Genomic DNA, 24671 nt, shown 5'->3' on the forward strand with positions numbered 1-24671 from the left:
AAATACTGACCCTTTAATTAAAAAGGAAATCCAAGCAGCAGAATCGAAGGTTACAAAATTACTTTGTATGGCAGTTTACGATAAATTCTTTCATGTATTCATTCTCATCAAGAGCATCTTCATTTTGCAACAAGACTATGACTAAAAACAAAGTGAGCAAGTCAATCATCCAACCCTTACCCAGTGGAGCATGCATTTTATTTCTCAAGGGACCCCCCCCAAACACCAGATATGTGAGAGAATACTGTAAAGGCCTGAAAAAAAGCTTTAAATGAACAATGCGAAAGTCTGGGGAAGTCCAGCTTTGCTTCAAGTGGGCTGCTACGCAGCAGTACATCGTAATACCAGCAATTCTTAATTTTAGCCTCCAGCATACCAGGACTTTTTATGACGTGTCGGGACTTAATGTGAGCCTACATCTTTTTGGGTACCGTAAATAAAAGCACAATCAATTGATTTCATTATTGTATCCAATGTTAGTGGCTAGCCGCTAACAAGAGCGTTGGTGTCTTGCAATTCGCATGAGTCATGAAGTGCAATCAAATGCATTGGATGCATGAATTTTATTTATATTTAATACTTATTGCAGATTTATTTATTAATGAATTAACTAAATAGTTGGCTGTTACTCGGTACCTAACTTACCTAGCAAAAATTGAATAAGGGGAGTACCTGTACTTATTCTTTCCCCACTTAAAGCACTGGTGAAAATTGAAGCGTTTTATTTAGCCCTAAATTGTTCTGATTGCCTGGTGACCAGTTACTGATGTACGTCAGTTCTCTTCTAAAATCAAGTGGGATTAGCTCCACCTCTCCCACTAGTAAGGATGAGAAGCAGAATAGAAGATGAATAGATGGATTTAATAAAAAATACTAATACATTTGAGCTTTGTCAACATTTAAGCATCGCTATTTTCCAGACACCATTTTTATCTCAGTACTGAAAAAAAAAAGTACTGGGATGAATATTTATTTAGAAATGTATACAAGACCATTGAAACTTTCACTCAGCTCAACAAAGTGCTTTTTTCACTCATGGTATCTAAACAGACAGTCAAAATAAAGTCATACTGTTTATAAAACATGATTATTTATTAAAACACATTCGTACAAAAATGTATGTAAACCCATTTGAACTACCCAGATTTTTAAAATTCAAATTAATTCTTCTCAGTCATGCTGCCTAAAAATACTATACTGACATTTATCTTTGTTTTAATAGGATGCACCATTTAAACATTCAGCAAGTAAGGTGGGTCAAGTATGACGTCTCCAAGGGCAAATGTGAATCAGGAGGTGTCAAAATAAAGTGACGAAATTGGAAAAGTTTGGTCAAGCTGCCAAGTCCTCTTAGTTTTCTATTCTTAAAAAGAAGCATTTACATTCTTCATAAAATGGTGTCTAATCAAATGTAATCAAAACTCTGCCCCAAAGAAAGAAAATCAATAGTTTTTTCAAGCGTACCCAATATATGAGCAAATTGGCAATATATTTAATAAAATACCAGTCATGACGTTTATTCAATTTGAATAGTAACCAGTTTTAAACAAAAATGTTCTTTTCATACCTTTGTCACATAATGACAACTACTTTATGTAAATGTACATCCATGCAGACTCATCAAAATGGCCGTGTAAAATGTCTCCATTGCTCATATACATAGATGCATTTACTGTAAACTCAACAGACTGCAATGTGAAGTCTTACTTTAAAAACATACAAACCTTGGTAAAATTAGAAATCACAGCGTGCCTCCTTCAAACTGTCAAATTTTACTTATTTTATTCTAGTTTTACCTCACTATTTTCCTTGCTATATTTCTTCCCTTTAAGTCACACCAGTCAAAGAAATGTTGATTACTGTATGTACTTATCTTTTAACAAAAGAAACAAATAAAAAAAAGGAACAAAAGCAAAAAAAAAAAAAAAAAAGGTCAAACTGTTCATTTATGACCATAATTTTATTGCTGGCTTACTTCGCTATTTTGATTGATTTCTTGTTTTTTGTTTTTCCTCCTAAGTCATGGTAGACAAAAAAAAAGTCAATCTTATGCTTTTTTTTTTAACAAAAGAAAAAAAGAGAACAGAACCAAAAAAAGTTCAAACTTTTTGGGGGAGATTTTCACTTATGACCATAACATTTTTGCAAGTTTACCTGGCTATTTTGCTTTTGATAGATAAAGAAAGCAACCAAAAAAAGGGAGCAAAAGGAAAATAATAACAATAATAATAATAATAACAATAAACTACGGCTTATTAAAACACTTGGATTTCCATTTATGACCTCAACTTTATTGTATAAAGCTAAAATTTACTTCACTGGTTTTCTTTATGTTTCTTCCTTCTAAGTTGGCCCAGACAAAATAATTATTGATTTTATGTATTTATTTGTTTAATGAAAGAAACAAGCTAAAAAAGGAATAAAGACCTTTTTTTCTGGATTTTTATCTATGAAAACTTTATTGTAGGATTTCCTCACTCTTTTTACTATGGATATTTTTCTTCTGTCTTAGTTGGACCATACAAAAATTATATTGTATTTTATGTATTTAATTTTTAACAAAAGAAAGAAACAAAACAAGAATAAATTCAAATTTTTTATGTTTTTTTTTTTTTAACTGAAATATTTTTGGTATTGTAACCCCATAATAAACAAGAGAACATTTTACAGGATACAGTACCAGTCAAAAGTTTGGAAACACCCTCTCAATTGTGTACTTTTTGCACGTAATAACTGGGAATGTCTTGATCACATGAACTGAAAACGTACCGCTATCAAAGAGGTATTGCTTTCATCAGGTGGGTTCGCACACTTGTTTCTATCTTGAAATTGTTTTAAGCAAAGGCGGGGGAAGTCTAAAAAAGCTTCCAATATAAAAGCTGAGGAATGGCACAAACAGTACACATCATACGGGTAAACAACATTACAATTATTTACAAAAGAAAATTGTGCTACTGAAAAAAAATTAGATTGAAAAACAACAATAACATTTAAAGACAATTGAGAATATTCTTTGAAGTCAGTCAAGTGTAGTGTTCCTAAAGTCCTTACATCACCTATGGCGACACTGCTGCATTGAAGCGGCCTGGTGTGCTCGGAACTGTTCGTTTGCGTCGAAGCAACGGCCTTGAAACTTTCACCGACGGATGCGCCTCATGTGTCCAAGTTTTCCCGTGCCGTCTCCACACTGCGGATCAACATTTGGAAAGTGGGCCTCTGTCCCGGGTCACCCCTCCAGCAGTCGGTCATCATCTGATGCATCTGAGAAAGTGACATCAGCGCAGCCGTTAGCTGTAGTTGACTATTAGAATTTTTCTGAAGGTGCGGGCTTGGAGTGCAAACTTGATATGTCCCAAAATATGGCAACGTATGACAACATTCAGATTTCTGCAAACATCATTGTAAAGAGATTTAAGTGTAGAATCAGAATACAGTAGATCAATATATGTATATATATAAATGGGTGGGTATAGCCATCCGTCCCTCTCTCTCAAAATTAAAAAAAATCCATAAAGCTGTTTGTGCTGACCTCTTTCGGGCAATTGTCAGGCACAGGCAAGCGATATCCTTGTTTCAGCAGGTCGATCAAATGATAAACAATCATCTGTCCCTGTTTATCATTTCCCATCTGCTCCATAAACACCTGGAACAAAAGTAGCCATGATTAGTAAGAGCCACTTAGTGAATGGCAGCAACGTCATGAATGTGGAGGACTTTCTGCTTCAAATGGAGCTTTTAATCAAGACGTGATTCAAAGTTTGGCATCAATTAGTGTGTGAATGTACCGCAGGTGGGCTGTAGCTTTTGTCACAGTAGGTAAAAAGTTCATAGAGGACCACGCCAAAACTCCAAACATCTGAGGCCACTGAAAACTTGCTTTCTGTGAGAGACTCTGGAGAATACCTGAAGAAGGAAGTAAAAACAATAACATATTTTGTGGCTTGGTGAGACATGACTTGGTACTGCTCACCAAAAAATGGGGCTTTCTCCGGGCTCCCTCACGGTGTAGTACTCTTTGTCCTGGGGCAGCACTTTGGTCAGACCAAAGTCACCGATCTTGACCCTCATGTCGCTCTCCACCAGAATATTCCTCGTGGCTAGGTCTCTATGGACGTAACGCTTTGTCGCTAGATAGTCCATACCCTGGAATGAGTGTGTCAAATTTGAATGCAGGGAGGGAAGAACTACTGCGCCGTTTGATATATTCAGTCTTTATTTTTCTTAAGTTTACTTATTTGCAAGTTTTTTTTAATCATATCCACTGTTATGTGCAGCTCATGTACTCTTTGTGCAATCTGCTCTAAATGCTCTAAAATGCCAAAAATTGGCGCTAAACCTCCAAAGCAGCCATATATAATGGTTAGGATTTTTTTCCACTCTTCTTTTCATCATCATTATTAATTATTATTATCATTATGGGTGCGTTAGTGATTTTTTCTTTCCACATTGAAATCAATGTTCATGAATCTTGTAAGGAAAAAATAGATGGTCCAGTCTCTGCTTGCCTCTTCTCATAAGAGGACAGGAGTGGGGTTTAGTATCCCAACATGGTACTATTTGCTGCTAAATTGAGGACTTTTGATGTTTTATTACACAGAGGAGAAACCCATATTGTTGAAAGGAATTTGAGTTAAGGTTTTTGAGGATTGCATTGACATCTTCCATCTAACTGAGTCAATTCTCATTAAGAAAAAATGAATAAATACAAAACAATCTAGGACTGTCACCATAAAATGTTTTTAGAATAGATTATTCTCGAGTTCCACTGAATAGTCGGATAAAATTGATTTTTACATTTAAGTGTATTACAAAGCCATTTTTTTTCTTTGAGTACTGCTTATTAGCCAAATATTGCTGTTTACTGGTCTTGTTCAGTCAGACAAACAACTGACACCCAACCTTTTTGAAATGAATTTGGCAACTGGCTTGCTGAACATTTTAAAAAGTAAAAGGCAGATGTTTGCAAATGTCTAATTTTGATTTGATTAAATAAACAAAATATATGATTAACCGATTAACTGATGTATGTAATCTTATAGAGAAAATACAACGTTTGCATAGATAGCTGTGAGGAAATATCTCCTCTTTCAGCCCTATTTGGCAGAGTTGGGCCGTACTGATCGTCCACCCGTCCTTCGCCGGCGGATTCATGTTTTGCCGACGGACTGAAGAATTCATAAAAACATTTGAAAAAACAATGGATTAAGACTGACGGAACAGTAGGTTTGGTCTGTCATTTTAATCCGTGCTTCTAAGTGTCAGCACCTGTGACACCTGTCACTGCTAGTGATTTTTCAACTCACACAATTAGTTCTTTGTGTTATCTTGCTTTTCAATGTTATTTGGAAGAATAAATCACTTGCACATAGTTTAGCAAAGCATTTTGGGACGTCTGTCCATTCAAGTAACCAAGTGACAATCTCACTCTGATTGGCTTTTAGCCAGAAAATGCAAGGTAGAAAGTTTTAAATTCCCTAAGAAAATCTTTACTAGTCAATTAAGGTTATCAACACCTTGCTTTTTACTTGTAGTCTATGTGATAGATGACATGATTTTTTTTTTGTATGTTACCTTCACTTAAAATGTTTTTTCAAGGGGTTGAAATGGATGACTGTACTTAATGCAGCAATTTAAAAAAAAAACTATTTCAAGGAGAATCCTACTCTCTAGTGGACAAGATTGATAGTGCAGTCTGGTGCAGAAGGGACTAATTTTGACATATAAGTTCTATGTTATAATTGAACGGTTGAAGACATTGAATTATTAGTGAATTAACTACTTGTCTTTTTTATAGAAGGTGGTTAGGTTTATTTTAGTTTAGTTTTTTGACTGAGCGATGGAGCGACAATTATAGAGCAGGGCACTGTCGACTGACCTACCAGTAAAAAATGTAAAAAAAAAATAAATAAAAAAAAGTAAAATGTAATTAAATGTAAATCTAAAAATAAATATTTTGAACCGAGCAGAGGAAAGGGCTACTTTGTAAATTTGAGCTGGTAAGAGTGTATGAACTCTTTGATGAACTCCTTTTTCAGTCAAGATCTAGTTTTTTTATGTCACCATTTCCTCTTAAACACATTTGAAAATTCTTGCACATCAGAATTTTCATAAAATTAATGTCTCAAACTATTTCAATACAGTATACCCGGATAATGAGAGTGTATAAATGTAGCTCTTGGTTACAGGAATTCTTGAAGGAAGTTCAGAACAATGGACTGCAGCTGTGTTGAAGTGGAGGCCAATTTTTTTCTTCTGGGCCTTTATTCAGCTAATCATGGACTAAATGGATTTGAGTGGATGTCTGTAAGGTATAAGTTTGCTCGAAGTAAAGAGTGATTGCAATGTATTGACATCATTTGGAAATACTGTAAAATAATTTAAGAATTCTCTCTACATCTATAAGAGGACACATGGCATGGGGTGCGTGAATTGTACAGAATTTTTTTTAGCTTAGCTTTAGCAGAAGTTAAATGCGACTCGCAGAGAAGCGGGTGCCTGTCAAGTCACTGTCATTTTGTCAAGAGGCCAAACGTTCTGAGAAAGTCAGAAAATGCTTCAAAATAATATGTGGGATCAACTAAGTACTAAACAAATGGCCTTGGAACGCTTTTATTTTAAAGTTCAAATTCCCAGAGACAAAGTTGCGACAACGATCTGCCACTTGATCCTCTTTACCTTAGCGTGAGCAGCATTCGATGTAAACAACAGTGTGTGCTTTTTTTTTCTCGATTTCATCAAACCAGATTATGTTTTGTATCAAACTATGACATTTGCACACATCTGCTTTTACTTTGGAAAAATGACCAAACCAGGAACTGAATCTGTTTCAAAAAGTTTGGTGAGTAGGCTACATCGATCACTCTTGTGTAGCACTGCTTAATTGTTTATCATTTGTTGTTTTTCCACTAAACATTAAAAAAAAATGTAATTGGTTAATAAACAGTAAACAGTACTGGGTTTGCTATACATACACTTCAATGGAAAATTAAATGTAATCAGACGATTTTATGAATCCATGAAACAATAGAATAATCGATGCTAAAAATATTCAATAGTGACAGCGCTAGTCACAAGCAAGAAGAGTCATACACTTATGTACAAACACATGTACATTTATTAAAAAAATTATATATATATATATATATATATATATATATATATATATATATATATATATATATATATATATATATATATATATATATATATATATATATATATATATATATATATGCAAGCTGTTTAATTTGAAGTTTGATGCTATGAGTTTGACTCGTTTTAGGGTTTGGTGGGATGGTTGTGGTATAGTTATGTATGAGTAAAGTGACCAACGTAAATAAATAAGATTTTTAGGTGGGTAACAGACACTCAAATTTCCCCTACTATTTCATTTATTTCATATTATTCCAAGAATATCAAAACATGTCTCAATAAGTGCTTTGTAATGTGCTGTAGGGAAGAGTATGTCACCTTGCATATCTGCAGCGCATAGAGAAGCAGCTTCTTGAAATCGAAGTGAACTTTGTTTTTGAGGAGATAATCTCTCAAACTGCCGTAGGGAAGATATTCCATAATCAAGCGTAGATTCTTCCGTCCTGAAAGAGGAAATATTTCAAACTCAGCCAAGAAAATTGCTCTATCTTCTGCCATTTTTTTCCCTTTCTCCTCTAATATCATCAGACAGTTTAGATCAATTCCATTTGTTGTTGGCTTTCCTTTCTGTCATCGACAGGCCCCTGTTCATACCTGCGCTGTAGCAAACTCCTTTATATTTGACAATATTCTCATGATGGAGAGACTTGAGGATTTCGATCTCGCGCTCAAAGTCTCTGATGTGCTCGGCCGTGCTGTGCTGGAGTTTCTTGACGGCCACCACCTCCCCCGTGCTGTCCTGCAGGGGGTCGTACCGACACAGCTCCACGCTGCCAAAATTCCCCTGCAAGGATGAAAAGGGTGGACCCCGTAAAAATGGATCTTTGACGCCCAAAGCCGTCTGGCAGTGAGTGAGTTAAGACATGTGAGTGTGTGTGTGTGCACGCGCATCTCACTTTGCCTAGTTGTTTGAGAAAGATGAGGTGCCGCTCCTCAAACTGCGCAGGCTCTTGGCTCTCGGAGACCCACGGGAAACCGAAGCCTCGTGTCTTGGCAGGCACAATGTCGCGCTCCTCCAACAGCTCGTAGTCTGCACCAAAAGAGGATGGTGATTACGATAAGAACTTCAAATGACTTATTAAATCTTAAGAATTGCGTTGGCTGCTTTTGTATTTTTAAATGCGGCATCTGAAAGTTATGCCAGCGAAGCGCAATCAAAATGAGAGGCGGCGGGGAGAACTATCCTCCCAACTCTTTTTGATGTGCCAAGAATAAAAATCATGACGTTGTTTGGAGCTTCTGAATAATGAAAGAAATCGGTCCTTTGATGGAGCAGTCGAAGGAGTCATGCTATCAGTTAAACCAAAACACCTTTCGACTTTGTCATTTGTTTATGATCTATGATGGACGTTCTGTGCTGTCATCATTAAATATCTGAGGTTTCTCGTCATATACAATAGGATTTTTTACCTAATTCTCTTTTTTTCCAAAGACCCCAATCCTCTTGTTTATTTTCCATCTATTTAGCGCTTAACAGCAATTTTGGAAGAACTAAAACGATTTAATTGTTATATTTTTTCCATTGCATTTCCATGAGTGTCAGTTATACACAATTTTGTGTTTTTTAAACTCTGTGTTTGGCTCCAAAATCCTGATCATGTAAAAGTCAAATTTTAAAATGGGAATTCCAAACGTGGCCTCTTTACCTGGGGTAAACAGGCTCTTCAGGTCTCTGATGATTACCCTGAAGGGGGGCCTTTGTGAAGGCTCATAGTCCATACAGCTATTAATCAGATTGGCCAGCTCGGTCCATTTTGGAGCTGGCAGCTGGTGTCTGTCCTCGTAGAACATCAACTTCTGTTGAAGGCAGCACAAACAAAAGCAATGTAAGAAATTTTAACGGTTGGGGGAATCGGCTTAAAAACATCCGCATGCAATTGCTTTATTAAGCCCGTTCTCATTTTATTTAATCTTGGCATAATATTCATCACAACGGTGGATGGATATCATAACATGTTTGAGAAAATTGTTTAAATTACGTTTGGTGGCAAATATTACATGGCTGACTTGTTGCACTGGCCCTTTTCAAGCAGAGCGAATCAAGACGTTCTTTGTGTGTCACCTTGCTGCAGTCGAGCGTGCGAAGCGGTTTATCTCCACCGCTGCAGATCTCCCACAGGGTGGTGCCAAAGCCCCACTTATCTGTAGCCAAACTCAGATTTTGTTGGTTTTCAACGCATTCAGGCGGCACCCACGGGATGCGCTCCACCAGCACTGTGAGTCATGAGGAGGAAATAGAGTAAGCGTGGACTACAAAGTTTTCACGTCTGTGAGTAAAGATATGATGTTAAGACCTTCTTTGGGCAGTACAGTGATGCCGATGCCGGGGTCGCTGAGCTTGATGAAAGGCAGACTGCCAGTCTTTCGGTCCTCCTTTCGGATTACCAGAACGTTCTTGGCACAAACATTCCCGTGGACAATATTCTTCTCTTCCTGTGGGTGCAATGGACAAATAATTACCACTAGGGATGGGACGAGACACAAATCCCACTAGACGAGATCTTTCGCAGACTGAGTCCACAAGGAGACAGAGTGAGATTTTCGCAAAATTTGAAATATAAAATAAAGGATCATTTAAATTTTCCAGTTTTCCAAATGTTTTCTTTTTTTGTCTACTGCTAGAAAATTGCTGGGGAAATTACATATTTTATTTCCTTCTCTAGATGGTGCCCTTGGATTACAAACTAAGGCTAGTGTCATGGAAATGCGGTCAATTTCCAAGCATATTCAAACCAAGAGTGCCATCTAAATAAGGATTTTTTTTTTTAAGTAATTCAGGAGATTTCGTTTACCCACCGCTACAATCTAGCAGGTAAATGTGAAAGAAGAGTCAAACTCATTTCTCGGCTACAGCTGGAATTTTTACACTTATTGAATAATTTAACAAAATGCATAGTGGTAGCTGCAGTGAATAGCATATTTATTTTACAGTGTTTACAGTCTTTGTCTTCCAATATTTTATCATTCTTTTCTTCAACCAAAACCCGAATATAACAAACAGACAATTTAAAAGCATTTCGAGCATCCATTTTGCTCTTCTGATAAGCTAAAATATACATTTTTTGCTTAACAAAAAAATAAATAATTCCACAAAATTATCAAAGACCAACGTTTATATTTTTGATAACCATTATATATATATATATATATATATATATATATATATATATATATATATATATATATATATATATATATATATATATATAGAGAGAGAGAGAGAGAGAGAGAGAGAGAGAGAGAGAGAGAGAGAGAGAGTGATCAGTACAAATGGCAACTGAGTCAAGCTGTCAGTGTGCAGAGTCATTTATGTCTTTTTAAACTGCTTTTAAAAAGTAATCCGACTGTCCTGTCAGCCAATATGAAGCTCTCATGCACTCCTTGCTAGCGACTAATTCATGCTAGCGGTTGCGCTAAACAAGTTGTGTTGTTTATATTGGGACAATATAAACATATTGGAACAATATAAAAAACACTCTGACTCCGGAAACAACAGTTTGTGCAGTAAAAACTCGAGTCAAGTCAGTCGTTGCGACATGCTGCCAGGAACAACTTCAAAATAAAAGCATACTACGGTGTTTGTGTCCATATAATATTTGGTATGGTAACGTTTATTTTAAATTTGGCTGGCCTTCTCACCAGGTTTAAAACTGTGTTTTACTGTCTCGCAAGATCTGGTCACATTAAGATCTGGTCGCATCCCTTTGTACCGCTGTCTCGTTGGGATGCCTTAAGAAAGATCATCGACGAAGTGAGAGATCTTACCATGTAGTGCATGGCCCATGCCAGCTGCTTGGCCACCTCCAACTTCCATGTTATGTTAATGCTGTTTTTGTTTTTTTTCAAATATGTATCCAGGGAGCCAAATTTACCATACTCCTGGACCATAATGTCTGAAACAAAGACAAGCAGGGGATACTTTGGACATTAGTATCCAGTGGACATTACCATTACCGATGCATTTTTTTAATATCGCGTATCATATCTCAATTTCTTACCTACAGTTCAATACACGTCGTTTTATGTGTAAGTTATGCTAAATATTAGTAGAGAATCTGTGAGTGTATGTGTATGCGTGCGTGTGTTTGTGATTTGAACTTACTCTCATCTCCACAAACACACACACCATAGTTGAGGAGCAAGTGCTTGTGGGAAAGCTGGCTCATCATGCTGGCCGCTTCAAAGAATGACTGAGGGCCAAGAAAAATCAAGCCAATGTAAGAATAGGAGAGCTTCTTCAGGCAAGCAGTCAGTGAGCTAAAAAAACAGAAGATGAAGCTGACCTCTGAGTAACTGCGATGAGCCTTGTCCAGGATTTTCAGAACCACGTCAATCTGATGAATCTCTCCGTAGTCTCCGAGTTCCTTCCTCACACCGGAGAAGAGCTTGGTGAACGTACCCTGGCCAAGACTCTCATTCTAAAATGATTAGTAATGCCACGCTTAAGTGCTTTCATGAGGACAAAGGCGAGCTGCAATGATGTTGATGAATATACATGCTTTCTCGTTTACACCATTTCAAGTGAATGAGTTTACTTATTTACTGCTAAAAAGGATGTTTGATGTCAGTGGCAGTGAATGAGTTAAATTCCCACCAGGAGTCACAGAAAGCAAGAAGGGCTGTCTTACGATGACAAGGTCCTCTTTTCGAATCTTGTGGAAAACCATCTGGCTGATGCTTTTTTGTAGCGAGGGAGGCAGGAGAACCTCTGGTCCTTGGTTACTTCGACATACCAGCAGATTGGATTTATCTACAGAAGCGTGAGGACGTTTCCATGACGAATTTCAACATCAACATGCAAGGCATACATGGAAAAAAAACATCGAGCAACTTGTGCGCTTTGATTTTTACTGACGTTTTGGGCTGGGCGGGCAGCACTTGGTCAGCTGAAATGTGTATCCGTCTGTGCGAAGCGCCTCTTTTTGATAACAGTTGAGAAGTTCGTTGAGCGTGTCGAAGCTTTTCTTGGCACCGCTCAGAATGTACTCTCCCGACTCACTCCTCACAATTTGACAGTGCTTGTAGTCCATCATAGCATCATTCTGAAAGTCAATGAAAACACAAGACCGGCTGTCATATCACACCATTTACACTGTTAAACGTACATGAAAGATACTTTAGTTATCCAACTAATTGCAGACAAATTCACTTTTTACAGCTGTTCTTTGAAGTGATAGTGAACTGTGTTATCATCATAGCTATATAAGTAAAGATCAGATGAGTTAAATTAGTGGAATATTTATAATCTGAACAATTAATCTAGACATAAATTATAATAAACTATTAATATAGACATAGACACATACTACAGTATTTGTGGCAGGACTCATCCCTATCTCCGGCAAAAAGTGTTGAATAAGCACTGAATTAAATACAAGGTAAGATTTATCAGTTGGCGTCAACTAAAAATGAAATCACAGCTGCTCAAAGCTCAGGTAATGACTTGGCTCACCTGTTTTCTGGATTTGGTCACATAACATCCGCAAACTGAGCCGTGATTGGTTGCGACTCAAGTCTTCTCTTGAGCATATGGAATGTCAATATCAGTCGACAGCAAGTGGAACAATATTTTTTTAAAGGTGTTTGTTGTACATGAAAAAATAATTGTCAATTTAACTATAGACAAAATAGGAACGTATTACAGCTGAAAACGGCTAAATAAGTTTAGTAGCCCTTTAAAACTGATTTTGCAATTTGGTGTCCAAAGAAATTCACGGCACGGATTGCTTGGTCACGTGATGTTAACAGGATGAGATTTGATTGGCTGTTACCTGACCCCTAAGCACATGCCCTTTTCAGTCAACAGAAAGTGGCAAAATGTGTTGTTGTTGATTTATTTTAATCATTTTTAATCTTTTCAAGTTCCCTTTGACCAAAACAGATTTAACACATTCAGGTTCTACAGTGCATGTATTATCGTTTGATTGTCTAATGGTCTAGCACAGTCAATCTCTTGTGCAAACATACTCTTGCAATTAAGCAGACTATCAATAAGCAAGTCATGTAAGAGCCTTACAGGACATTGGATTAAGTGCTTACCCCCACCACAAAGGACATAAAGAATTTGTCATAGTCTCTGTGGCTACGGCGCAGCATGTACAGGCCTTGGCGGTTCCCGGCTCGTTGCAGCTTAGCGATGGTAAACTCCATCCTGTGACCACAGAAAAATGATGTATTCGCGCGTGGTATTGTGTAATAAATTTGGCCGAGCGTTTATGCTACTTACGACACAGGGCCATGACAGTGGCTCTGAATGTCTTCCAAAAGCCTAGGAGGGGCCACCTCCTTGCAAAGATACTGATGGGCATCTGCAACAAGCCTGTAATATCCATCCACTAATGATGCAAAGGACAATGCCTCCGGCAGAGAGTGAAAGTCCAGCTCCTAAATTGACAAAGAATAGAACCGAATCATTTTAGATGCCAGTCTGGAGTACTTTTATTAACAGTGCTTCAAGACTGGAAAACAGAATGATCATGACTAGTTAGTTCACAAGACCGATTTCAAAGATTAGCTTGTCTTTGAGATGATAAAGACAATGCTATGAAAGACATGCCAGATAACGGATAATCAGATTTAGTCGGAATATGTTCCGGATACTCCCACAGGGAAAATATGTTCAATCAGTGGTCAAAAAAAAAAAAAACTTTGAAAAAGAATGCATGAAACGCATAGTTTCAGCTGTGTGTACTAGTTTCTGTAAAGCCCCTTTGAACCATTCTTTTATGACGTTTTATGACTTTCCACATTGAGACAACTTAAGAATGTGTAGGAAAGTTGAAAGAAAGCGTGTAGTGTACCAGGATCTGATGGTCTTGTCTCGTGAGAGTAACTATGCGTCGCTCCACTGAGCCTTCCTTATTAGCCTGCTTAATGCTGATGTCTATCACCTCCTGGAAATCACAGTATGTCTGCAGCTCCTAAAACACACGAATCATTCGGGCAACATGGTGAATATTAGAAAATTAATCTTAATCACCATCTCCTAAAACTCCATTTGCTGCCTCATGATAGCGTGTGACACACTGCGAATGATTTAGATTATGCAAATATTGTACATTACCATGGCAACATCAACCCCAGCTCCTTTTCATCTTTCTTACCTCCTCCGCTCCCTCCGTTTTCCCTTTTGACCACTGGATGCCCTTGTTGCCCATGACGACGATGGTAACATCATGTGCAGACAGGTCTGTGACGTGGAAGCGCTCCGAGTAGAGCGAAGGAAGCAGTATCTCCAAGCTCATCAGATACTTGAGGCGAAGCTTGCACACAGTGGCCTTCAACCCAGTGAACTGCTGGATGAACCTCTTGAACCGGAATCGGATGCGCTTCCGAGTCAAGATGTTGTAATTTTCTATGCGACTTCGCATGCAGCTCGGCAGGAAGGATTTGTAGCTGAAACGGGAATGTTATCAGGCTTAAAAGCAGAAACACGTCGCAATTCCAAGAACGACAGGAGTGGAACTTTGAGGCACAGCGGCATGCGTTGAGAAACAAAGCACAAACGTACCTGGTATCATTGTAGATTCTCATGGGTGACTGGCCACTTTCATTGGCCAGACGCATCATGTCCAGTACCGCCATGCCCAGACACTCCTCCTGGGCTTCATGGCCCATTGGGATGACAACCTTTCCGTTCAGGAAGTCACTGCGCCACTGTCCATGAAAAGACCAAAGACATATATCAATAAATCAACAATATCAGTACGGTGTGTAAATACATAAATAATTCATCCATCCATTTTCTAAAGCCGCATATCCTCATTAGGGTCACTGGCTTGCTGGTGTCTATCTCAACTGACGAGAGACACCCTGAACTGGTTGCCAGCCAATCGCAGGGCATACAAAGTCGAGCAAGATCCAGTGCCCAGGGAGAAACAAGGCGGGCTCGGGGAGAACATGGAAACTCCACACAGCCAGCTGGAATTGAACTCGGGACTCTGAACTGCGAGGCAGACGCGCTAACCACTCTGCCGCGAATACGTAACTAATCAAATGAATAAATAAGGGGCTCTTTATTTCATTTGTCTTATGTTAAATATAACCATTTTTTTTATTTAGTTTTTTCTTTAAATGATGTTGGATTTTTTTTAACTAGCCATATGCATATAGTAAGTCTTTTTTGTTGACAAAAAATAGCATCCATGTATAGTAAACGTTCATAACAAGAAAAACAACAACCATGTATAATAAGGGAGTTAAAGACCAAGTATAGTAAGGAAGTTTACTTTTCCCCCCAAAACAAACAACAACAACAAAATGACCATGAGGCCATTAATGCGTTTTTCCTTAAAAAATAAATCCATGTTTAGTAATGTGTTTAATAAAAAAGAAAAACAAGTAGATAGTAAATTCAGGGGTGATACGCCAACCGTGAAGGGTGGAACTGGCTGGCAACAAAAAATGGACATGGCTGGATATCGCTGTCTATGATTTAGAGACTAACATTACAACTCACATGGAAAGTTTGGACTCTCAACAACTTCAGCAAAAATCTGGATTGTGTTTTGTTCTGTTCCACTGTGTAATGTGTGGAATATGGATGAGTGAAAGCAGTTTAGTTAGATACACTTGAGTGGACTTGTTTAGTTTATAATGGACCTCTGTAATTCTTCATTGCTGAAGGAAGTCTGATTTTGATTTATTTTGTAGTAGCTTAAAAGCTTTTTGTGTGTTTGGGAGTTTAACAAGAGTTCTGATCAACATGGACGCCTGGCATCCTCCAAAATATTCTATAATTTTCATCAATAACAGTGTAATAAATTAGCATTTTAAGCATATTTAATTAGCAATTAAACATAATTGTGGGCTGGTGTGTTGATGTTAGTACACAACGGCATAGGATTCAAACAAGATAACATACCAACTTGTTTTAGCTAATGAAGCATGATGGGTTTTTTAATAGTCATTTCAGAGATGCAATGATTCTTCCCAATAGTGACGAGATAATAAATACATTGACTTATGCGTGGTCTACAATTGGCAGGGCCTTTCTCAAAAATACTAGGGTGCTAAAATAAATGTTTTGATTTGTATCATTCTTCCAACTTCCTGTTGTGGTTCTAAATACAGTGTTGCAGTACAAAAGGAATGAAGCTAGACACTCCACACACAGTCTTTTACTTATTGATCATTGATTGTGCCGCGTTGTCATGATGGGGGTTCAACACAGACAAAGAAAGCAAAGACAGACAATGACATAACCCCGTGACCCAATTTGCCTCGGTAACCATTGCCATTTCCTGTATACAACTTCAAGAGAAAAAAAATGCCAGGACAGTTGACTAATCTCAATCATAGTTTAGTACAACCGAGATAAAGACGTTTTTTTGCATCCGCTTGCTCATCAATCTTAACGGACTTTCATCTCAGCTCTTTGCTAGCTCAAAGGAAAAGGCGACGCTAGTGTGACGTTCTGTGCCCGTCAAAAGTTTGGAAACACCCTCTAATTTGGTGTTCTTCAATTGTGGGTGTTGCTTTTTTCCTCTGTCAGCCTTATGATGTGTGCTTAATGAACTGAAATGACTTTCAGTTCACATTTGTGAATACGAATGACTTCCTAGTATGATGGTAACAGAATGAAAATAACAAGCAAATAACACATTTTTATTTAATTATGAATGACTGACTTTTATAACTTTGATGATCAACACTTTTTTTTTTTTTTTACCTAAATGTCAAATGTGTTGAGCAGCATACTTCCCTCTCTTCCCTAGAGACATTTGATTTTAGATTAATATCTCCAGATAAATTTTGGTTTATGAGACAGATTTGCCAGATGAAAGAGTACAGCATGATTTGTGAAAATGTGATCAGAAAGAACGGAAACGGAGCTCAGAGTGATTTACATTTTAGCACTGAGCTAGCTAGTGGCTAATTTATTTTAGACATAGCAATAACGGTGCCTGAGCCACTGGTAAACACTGACAACAGGTTCAGTACATTAATGTCAGGCTAATTACGTTCGTTTTTAGCGCGCAATTTGGCCATTGAATGTGACGTGTTGTTTTGTGTTGTGTAGAAAGACTCGTCGAGCTGTTAGGTTATGACTTCAAAAGGCATTGTCTAAGGCATTTGTGTCCATACAGTGTGTTATTTGATAAACTAAGTTTTATTTTAAAGTTGACCTTCTCACAACATTTCCGGTGTTAATGATTGTTGCTGCGATTGGCTTGACATATCTTTTCTTACATGTACAATGATTAGCAGCTGTCTTGGTCAAGAACAGATTAAAACCGAGGCACTTGAGTTACTCTTATTTAAGGGTCTAAAAAAATGGCTGGCATGAAATGAATCAAGTAATTGATCACTTTAGGCAATTAAATACTATAGTAATTGAATATTTTAGGTAATTAGGAACTACAATTAACTTCAAGTAATTGATTACTAAATTCATTTCGTACCAGTCAAATTCCTTCCTAATACTGTGTGTACCTGGAAAAATTGATACGCCATGACGCACTCATCCATCACAGAGCTCTCCATACCCTTGTTGAGCCCACAGCGGTGAGCATATGAGGAACTGCCATTATTGTACCAGCCAGGAAAGTAGTACCTGTTCGACGTGTGAGCAAGAAAAGTGTCTTTATATCAAGGCATGCTAGAGAATGAACACTAATGAACGTAATCAGCTACCTGATTCTGAAGTGGAGGCGCTCGCTGGCCTCCTGTTGCAGTTTGAAGACGTGATTGGCTGGGAACCACATCCTGTCACATTCTCTCATGAGGCTGAACAAGTTGAAATACAATGGTGCAATACCTGGAAGGAACATTTTATCTGTAAAGGCTTGATATTTGGGAGGTGTTTAAATCTTTCTTATTGTACAGTACATCAAACATTGTTACGTGGTTTTTACATACAGTAGGACCCAGTACACCAAAATGGAATGAAGGGGGGTCTCTCAAAACCTGCTCTTCAAGTCAGGACGGGCTGCCTGGAATTACTCTTAACTTCACCCAGACAATGGAGTCTCTTATGACTCAGATAGGAACTGAAAGCGAGTACTTGTTGGTTTGAGTCCCCCCTAATTCTGTGTCAATTCTGAACATATTTCTGCTTTTACAGGCAGCGTAAAATGGACTTATGACTCATTTTGGGGTAGTTCTATCAAAAAGCCACACTTGTCTAACAAAATCCCACGGTGGCTTTTAAGTTTCAAATGATGTGTTGAACAATAATAGTTTCTTTTATCGTTTATGAAGCAACAAACACATAATAAAAAGTCACAAAATGTCATGCGAGTTTTTTGCTTATTGTAATATCATGTTAGCATGTACCCACAGGTAGAAAGTTGGAGAGTGGGGTTAATCGGAGACAGAGGACTTATTAACAGGAAGCACTCACAAGCGTGAAGCAACAACTTGACGATGAGAAGGCTGCTTTGGAGGATGTGCGCTCCACCACAAGCGGAAGTCGAGGTACTTGCAGATTTAACCTACATATGAGTTCTGCAATGCATTTTTATTTATAGTATGACTGACCAGTGGAGTGTCTTCAATTGTGATTGCATGACATTGTTTCAATGTCTGTTTAATGTATTTGTATCAGAACGTCTGACTAAATTTGTACTTCACAGTTGCAATATGTCAGCAAATGTTCTGCCATTTCAATTGAGTATCTAAGTGTCTTTAAGGGATGAATGCTTTTATTTGCATTTCACAGTGGTTAACCTGGCTTTACATTTAAAAAAATATGTTCTAAAGTTGCCAACAAATAAGATTGTGTTTGACCACAGATTTGACATTGTCAGGGCATTATCACTTTAAAGAGCCTTTGCTATTACGATCAGAAACACCTAGTCACCATTAGAATACTGTAGAGCAACATGAGTGAATGTTGGTGATGATTAAAAATAGAGATGGGTTTAAAAAAAGAAAACCAATTCATCGATTTGAATTGATTTTCTTCACCATAAGATTGTTTTATTTCATGAAAGTTTTGTAATTTACATAAACTGGATGATTAAAAAAAATCTGTGTATGCCATTTTGAGTTATTACCCCATTCCGCCACTAGGCGCTAACAAAACGATCTCCCTGTATGTAATACATTGCGGAAATATTACAAAACAGTAAATGTCCGACATATCAGTATCTAGCGCAGGGGTCACCAACTTGGAGCCCGCGGGCACAAGGTAGCCCCCGAGGATCACATGAGTAGCCCGCAGACGTGTTCTGCAAATAGTTTACAAGTGATAGAACATTGTGACTTTCTAGAAATTTGACTAATAATTATGCATATATGACATATAGATCACGTATTACATTTGATTTATATATTTTCTACAGCTGTTTCTTAATTATTGTGAGGAATCAATGAAATGATCAGGGTCAACACATAAACCGGTAGCCTTTCATATTACTCAGTACCAAAGAAGTCGCTCTCGGTTTCAAAAAGGTTGGTGACACCTGGTCTAATGAAATGCTAGTTTGTTAGGACAACATTTGGGTGTTGTTCTTTATCGATTGAGCTTTCATGTTGAACTCTGGTAACAAAAGTCTGCTTACAAAGAGGCGAGGCCTCATTGCTAATGTACTCTAGTTTTTTTATTTTTTGCTAAAGTACATATTGTTGAAGAAATTGGTTGAAAACAGAGTTCTAAAAATGTTAAATTCTATTTTGATATGTTTGTCATACTATGTGGTGATCATGTAGAAGAGGATGCTAATTGGCCATTAGCATGAGTCTAATGTTGATCACGAGTAGCTACTACGCTAGCACATACGTTCCATGCATTATTTAATGCAGGTACTTTTTTTAGTACAAATTCTGATGCTAACTAAGCTAGAGTGGTATTATTCATGTTGACTTAATTAGGCTATATAAATTCTACAATGTACACATACATCTTGACTGTTCAAAAGAGAGCTTTGTTTAATTCTTATTTATTTTGTTTGCTTGCCACATTTGTTTCTGATCAGTTCATGGATTTGAGTTGTAGATGAGCGGCAAAAAAAGGAGCAACTTCTTGATGACTCACCAGATGTTTTGGCTGCAAGAATACAAAGCTCCTCAGCCACATACTCGCCAGGCGGGTATGTGAGCACACACTCTCCTCCTCCATCGTCCTTTCCCACGTAGTAAAGGTGGACACTCAGGCATGTGCTATTCTGCTTTGGCTCAGGTCCAGAAGGTGCCGTACAATCAGGTGGGAGGCCATTAGGATGTGCAGTGGGTCGGGCGGAGGATGGGTTCATGTTTGTCACCAATAAACAGGCCATCTACCACCGCCGACATCCACCTGATAGAGGAAAAGAATGTTTATTTGCTTACATTTGCCATAGAGAGTTCTGATTTGATCGATTTAAAAAAATGAGCCATCTTCCAAGTAGAGTGGAAGATTCAGAGCAACACTCAATTATAAAACACACTTATTCTTGAACCAACAACACATCATCCCGAAATTAGATTTGATTGTTAATTCAGAACGTAAAAGAATTCTACTTAATCACATTGACTTTATATGGTGCCTGTTGCTAGCATTAGCGGCTAGCAGCTGACATTGTGTGCCCCATATGGCCTTACAAAAGGCATCTGATTACCTTTCGTTGGCAGCTTAATGACCACACGAGTGCACATTTTGATGCTGACAGCTGGACACAGTTACCATTTCTACTGAAACAACTAACGAGGTGTACTCAAATGTGCTGTTCAAACAAGCAAAATTGCATCTCCAAGGGCATATGAGACGATGCACACAGATGGAATCCAGAAGAAAGAATAAAACTGTCAGCCATGCAGAAATTGAGTTAACAAAAAAAACATTTACAATTTGGTAACAACCCACTAACAATGCACATTAAGCAATATTATGAACCTAAAGCCGGTATCCCACTGAGGGAGCATCCGCAAAGGGAGCGGCTCTTTTGAGCTCCACCAAGGTTTGTTCAATGTTGCCAGAGGTCGCTACAAGGTCGCCAGATGTCAACAAATGCTGCTCTTGTTGCAGGAACCATTTGAACATATTTAAAGCAAGAACAATATCTGGCAACTTCTAGGGACCTTGTGGCAACATTTGACGACCTTCTAGCAACTTCTGGCAATCTTGAAGAAACCCTGGAGAAGAGCAAAAGAGTCGCTACTCTCACCGACACTCGATAGCATTCCCCCTCAGTGGGATACTGGCTTACATATATTGGAACTCACAGTAAATGCAATTTAATGGACATAAGAGAGGATTGATATGGATGAAGTTTAGAAAACTGTCAGCCATACATGCCATTTACTCCACTGATAGTAGAATGGACACAAAGGTGTATCGGTGACTGGTATCGACAGCCCCTACATCACTCTATACCTTAAAATAAGGCCCGTATCAGCCTGGTAGCGATCCATTTTTTTAACGTAATTCATCTTTCTACTAAAACTACAAAGAGGCAAATGGGACTGCTATACAATGCCATTGCAATTAAACCACATTGGTAATTTACCTTATTCAGGATGGAAACTTTTTTTTCAATAATATGCAACAGCTTTGCCGACAAATGCTCACTCAGTCAAGACACTTTGCAAATTGGCTTGCTGTTCATTACAAAAACATATAGCATAAATGTCCGCATGAGAAGATAGGCACGTAATGTCTGATAAATGTGACCCCCGTCTCCAATATTGTAGTAAGCAAAATAAAATGAAGCCTGTGGAAACATTTCACATGCATAGTAGAAATTGATGGTATTTCTAACTACAATAATGCTAAATACTGCACATGCTTCCATAACCTCTGCAGGTTATTAGAGATGAGATGAGACAACCAACCAAGCACATGTTTAAGAACACAGGAAAACATTGTGTGTCCATGTTTACACACCCAAAACATTTATCAGCCAGCATACAGACAAGTTCCGTACTCAAGCCTTATCAGGGCCTCCTCAGTTTGCTGTGGTAAGTCCCTGTTATCAGTCACAACACATTTGAACATTTACTGCACTGAAGTTTGCCTCTGGACATTTGGGCTTTCACGACATACTATGTACCTCTTTTAACACATTCACTGCCAGGAAATTAAAATGGCACGTTGACGTCTATGGCTGCCAGTGGCAGTAAATGAGTTAATAATTGCATAGCAGTGACCTTGGCAAATCTGAGCAAAATTTCAATTGCAAGCCAGAACATTGTCTTGTGATCAAAGACAAGAATCTAGAGAAATTTTTACACCGTACCAAAGGAGTATCCATCCATCTGTTTTCTAGAGACGCTTTTTTTCCAAGGGTCGCGGGCTTGCTGGTGCCTATCCCATCTGACTTCGGGCAGAAGGCGGACGACACCTTGAATTGGTTGCCAGCCCATTGCAGGCCACACAAAGACGAACAAGCAGTCACGCACCCAATCACATCTAAGGACATCTATTTTGTTTGTCCAATACACCTGCCATTCATGTTTTTGGAGGAAGCCGGAGGCCCGAGAGAACCCACGCAGGCTCGGGAAAAACATTCACACTCCACACAGGAAGGCCGGAGCAAGGTGACTAAAGTGGCATTTAAAAATAAAAAAAAGTCTCCATTCGTTCGATGACAAATGTATCTCAACCTGATTCCAAACTGGTCTCATCCCAAATACATATTTTAAATATTTTTTCCAACTGTTTGGCCGAAGGAGGGTCTAAAATTGTCTGGCAACCAATTCAGGGTTCCCCCCACCCTGACACCTGGAATAGGCACCAGCAGGCCAACGACCCTGATGAGGATAAGCAGGTAATGACAGCGGATGGATGGATGGGAGGTCTAAAATGGTTGGTAACAGGAAAGAACTTAAGTAGACAACAATCTACATTTTTGAAGAGAGAAGATTTTTATTGTCTGTTGAAAGGCAATTGATTGCTGAATGGCGTTTCCTATTAGCTTTAAACCTGTGAAACACTGCACGATACAGAAGTTATAAAACAGAACCCAAACGCAAAGCAGCTGCAAAGAAATTTGCATGATCTAGTCAGTTTAGCTCAACACAGTGAGTGTGATGAGCATTATTGTGAGTATATGAGACATTTAATTCATGAAAGCCTGACGAACGACTAACACACACATTCATGCAAGACACCCCAGCCACTCCTTACTGATGTGTCATGTACCCTGGCCACCCCTCTTAAAATGTTCATGCTATGCCCATGACCGTAGGTTGTTGTTTGTGACGCAATGAGAAACGTACTACACACATTATGTAATGCCCTACTATCCACTGAAGACAATTTTGCTTCTAATAATTAGGGAGTAGGTAAGCCTTGAATAAATTCACACATCATAAAGTACCCGGATGTTGGGCCGCAAGGGCAGTCAATATTGTGACATTTCCCTTGCACCATCATATTATCCCCATGCATTTGTTGTTCTTATTACTGTGCATGCACGCCTGTAAATCGAGCACTATTATTAATGGGGCAAGGAAAGTTCTATATATATATATATATATATATATATATATATATATATATATATATATATATAAGTTCTATAAGTAATGCCCAGTTCATTTACTCACAGTTACATTTAAAAAAAAAAAAAAAAATACACTTACTGTTTATTGTTTTCGGAGTGTCCACAAAATAGATCCGTAGGTGGGATCAGCGCTGCTTGCAGATGCTGTTAATATGCAAAAAAAAAAAAAAAAAAGATACACTCCTAGTTTTTTGTTCGTCTGCCTTCACTTTGAACGCTGACCGTCCAACAGTCGCGCCACATCATTGTCCCGAAAAACACCTTAACTGCTCTCGTCCGGGCTAACTGTCAACCGTCAAGCCAGCCAGGACCCTCTCGCTTGGAGCGAAACACGGGAACTTCTCTAGCTTTGCCCCTCTCACGAGTGGGAGTGGATAACTGTCCACGTTCGGCCCAGAGTTGTTTGTAAGTGCGGCGAAGGGCGACTCCTAGTGAACGTTTTATAGCAGCGCAAGTAGAGGTTGTCCGTTTAAAGAAAAAAAAATCTCGAGACAAAGTAGCCGATATGTGTTTGCACAAGTGTGCACACCTTTAAAACGAGGTGGCTGAGATCAGATTTAACCACATTCAAAACCATCAAAATTCCTCTTCAACCCGAAACTCAGATGTTCTAGTCCTGGCTCTTTTTTTCCCCTTTCTAGTATCCTGAATGTTTTGAAAACACCTTCAAAGTCCAACGATATCAAAGGTATTAAGAAGTCAAGAAATTCAAGCTATTAACCCTTGACAACGCACTGCAGTGAACTGAAAGTAGTTGCAGATCATAACGAATCGCCCACATCATGAATGTCCAAATTTGGACCTGGGGGCCATTGGTGGCCCATCGCCCATCCTTAAGCAGCCGACGACATTTACTAAAAAGCTACATTTGCTATTAATGTTTTTTTTAACCAACTATTAATGGCAATTATTATTTTTATTTTTTTTTTTTTACAAGCGAAAATGTTTTCCTCCCTTTAATGTTCTGTGTCAAGGTCCAATGGTTAATATTGGGGGGCCACGGTGGCGCAATGCATGTTCTCCCCGGGCTCGTGTGGGTTTTCTTTGGGCACTCCTGCTTCCTCCCACTCCAAAAACATGCATGCCAGGTGT

The 24671-nt window shown here is 38.4% G+C and overlaps 1 protein-coding gene across 2 annotated transcripts; it reads right to left on the reverse strand.

Annotated features, from left to right (window-relative positions):
• Positions 1–840: 840 nt before the first annotated feature.
• Positions 841–23898, reverse strand: jak2a (Janus kinase 2a). 2 transcript variants are annotated; one of them, XM_088434803.1, is made up of 24 exons: positions 23659–23898; positions 20132–20392; positions 17788–17911; positions 17587–17707; positions 14663–14808; positions 14256–14547; positions 13953–14072; positions 13379–13536; positions 13192–13303; positions 12008–12194; positions 11781–11902; positions 11436–11570; positions 11255–11342; positions 10918–11045; positions 9447–9585; positions 9215–9366; positions 8799–8949; positions 8049–8182; positions 7747–7936; positions 7471–7595; positions 3971–4143; positions 3786–3903; positions 3530–3643; positions 841–3261 (listed from the first exon to the last, which is right to left on the reverse strand). In XM_088434803.1, the coding sequence occupies exons 2-24, from the start codon at positions 20370–20372 to the stop codon at positions 3154–3156; spliced, it is 3378 nt and encodes a 1125-aa protein (XP_088290929.1). In that variant the 5' UTR covers positions 20373–20392; positions 23659–23898; the 3' UTR covers positions 841–3153. The 2 variants fall into 2 exon arrangements, with proteins under 2 accessions (XP_088290929.1, XP_088290930.1); XM_088434804.1 differs by lacking the exons at positions 20132–20392; positions 23659–23898 and having other exon boundaries at positions 17640–17707.
• Between the last annotated feature and the right edge of the window lie 773 nt (positions 23899–24671).

The sequence above is a fragment of the Hippichthys cyanospilos genome, chromosome 15 (assembly GCF_059441005.1).
Source record: "Hippichthys cyanospilos isolate Australia breed blue-spotted pipefish chromosome 15, RoL_Hcya_1.0, whole genome shotgun sequence".
Classification (NCBI taxonomy): domain Eukaryota; kingdom Metazoa; phylum Chordata; class Actinopteri; order Syngnathiformes; family Syngnathidae; genus Hippichthys; species Hippichthys cyanospilos.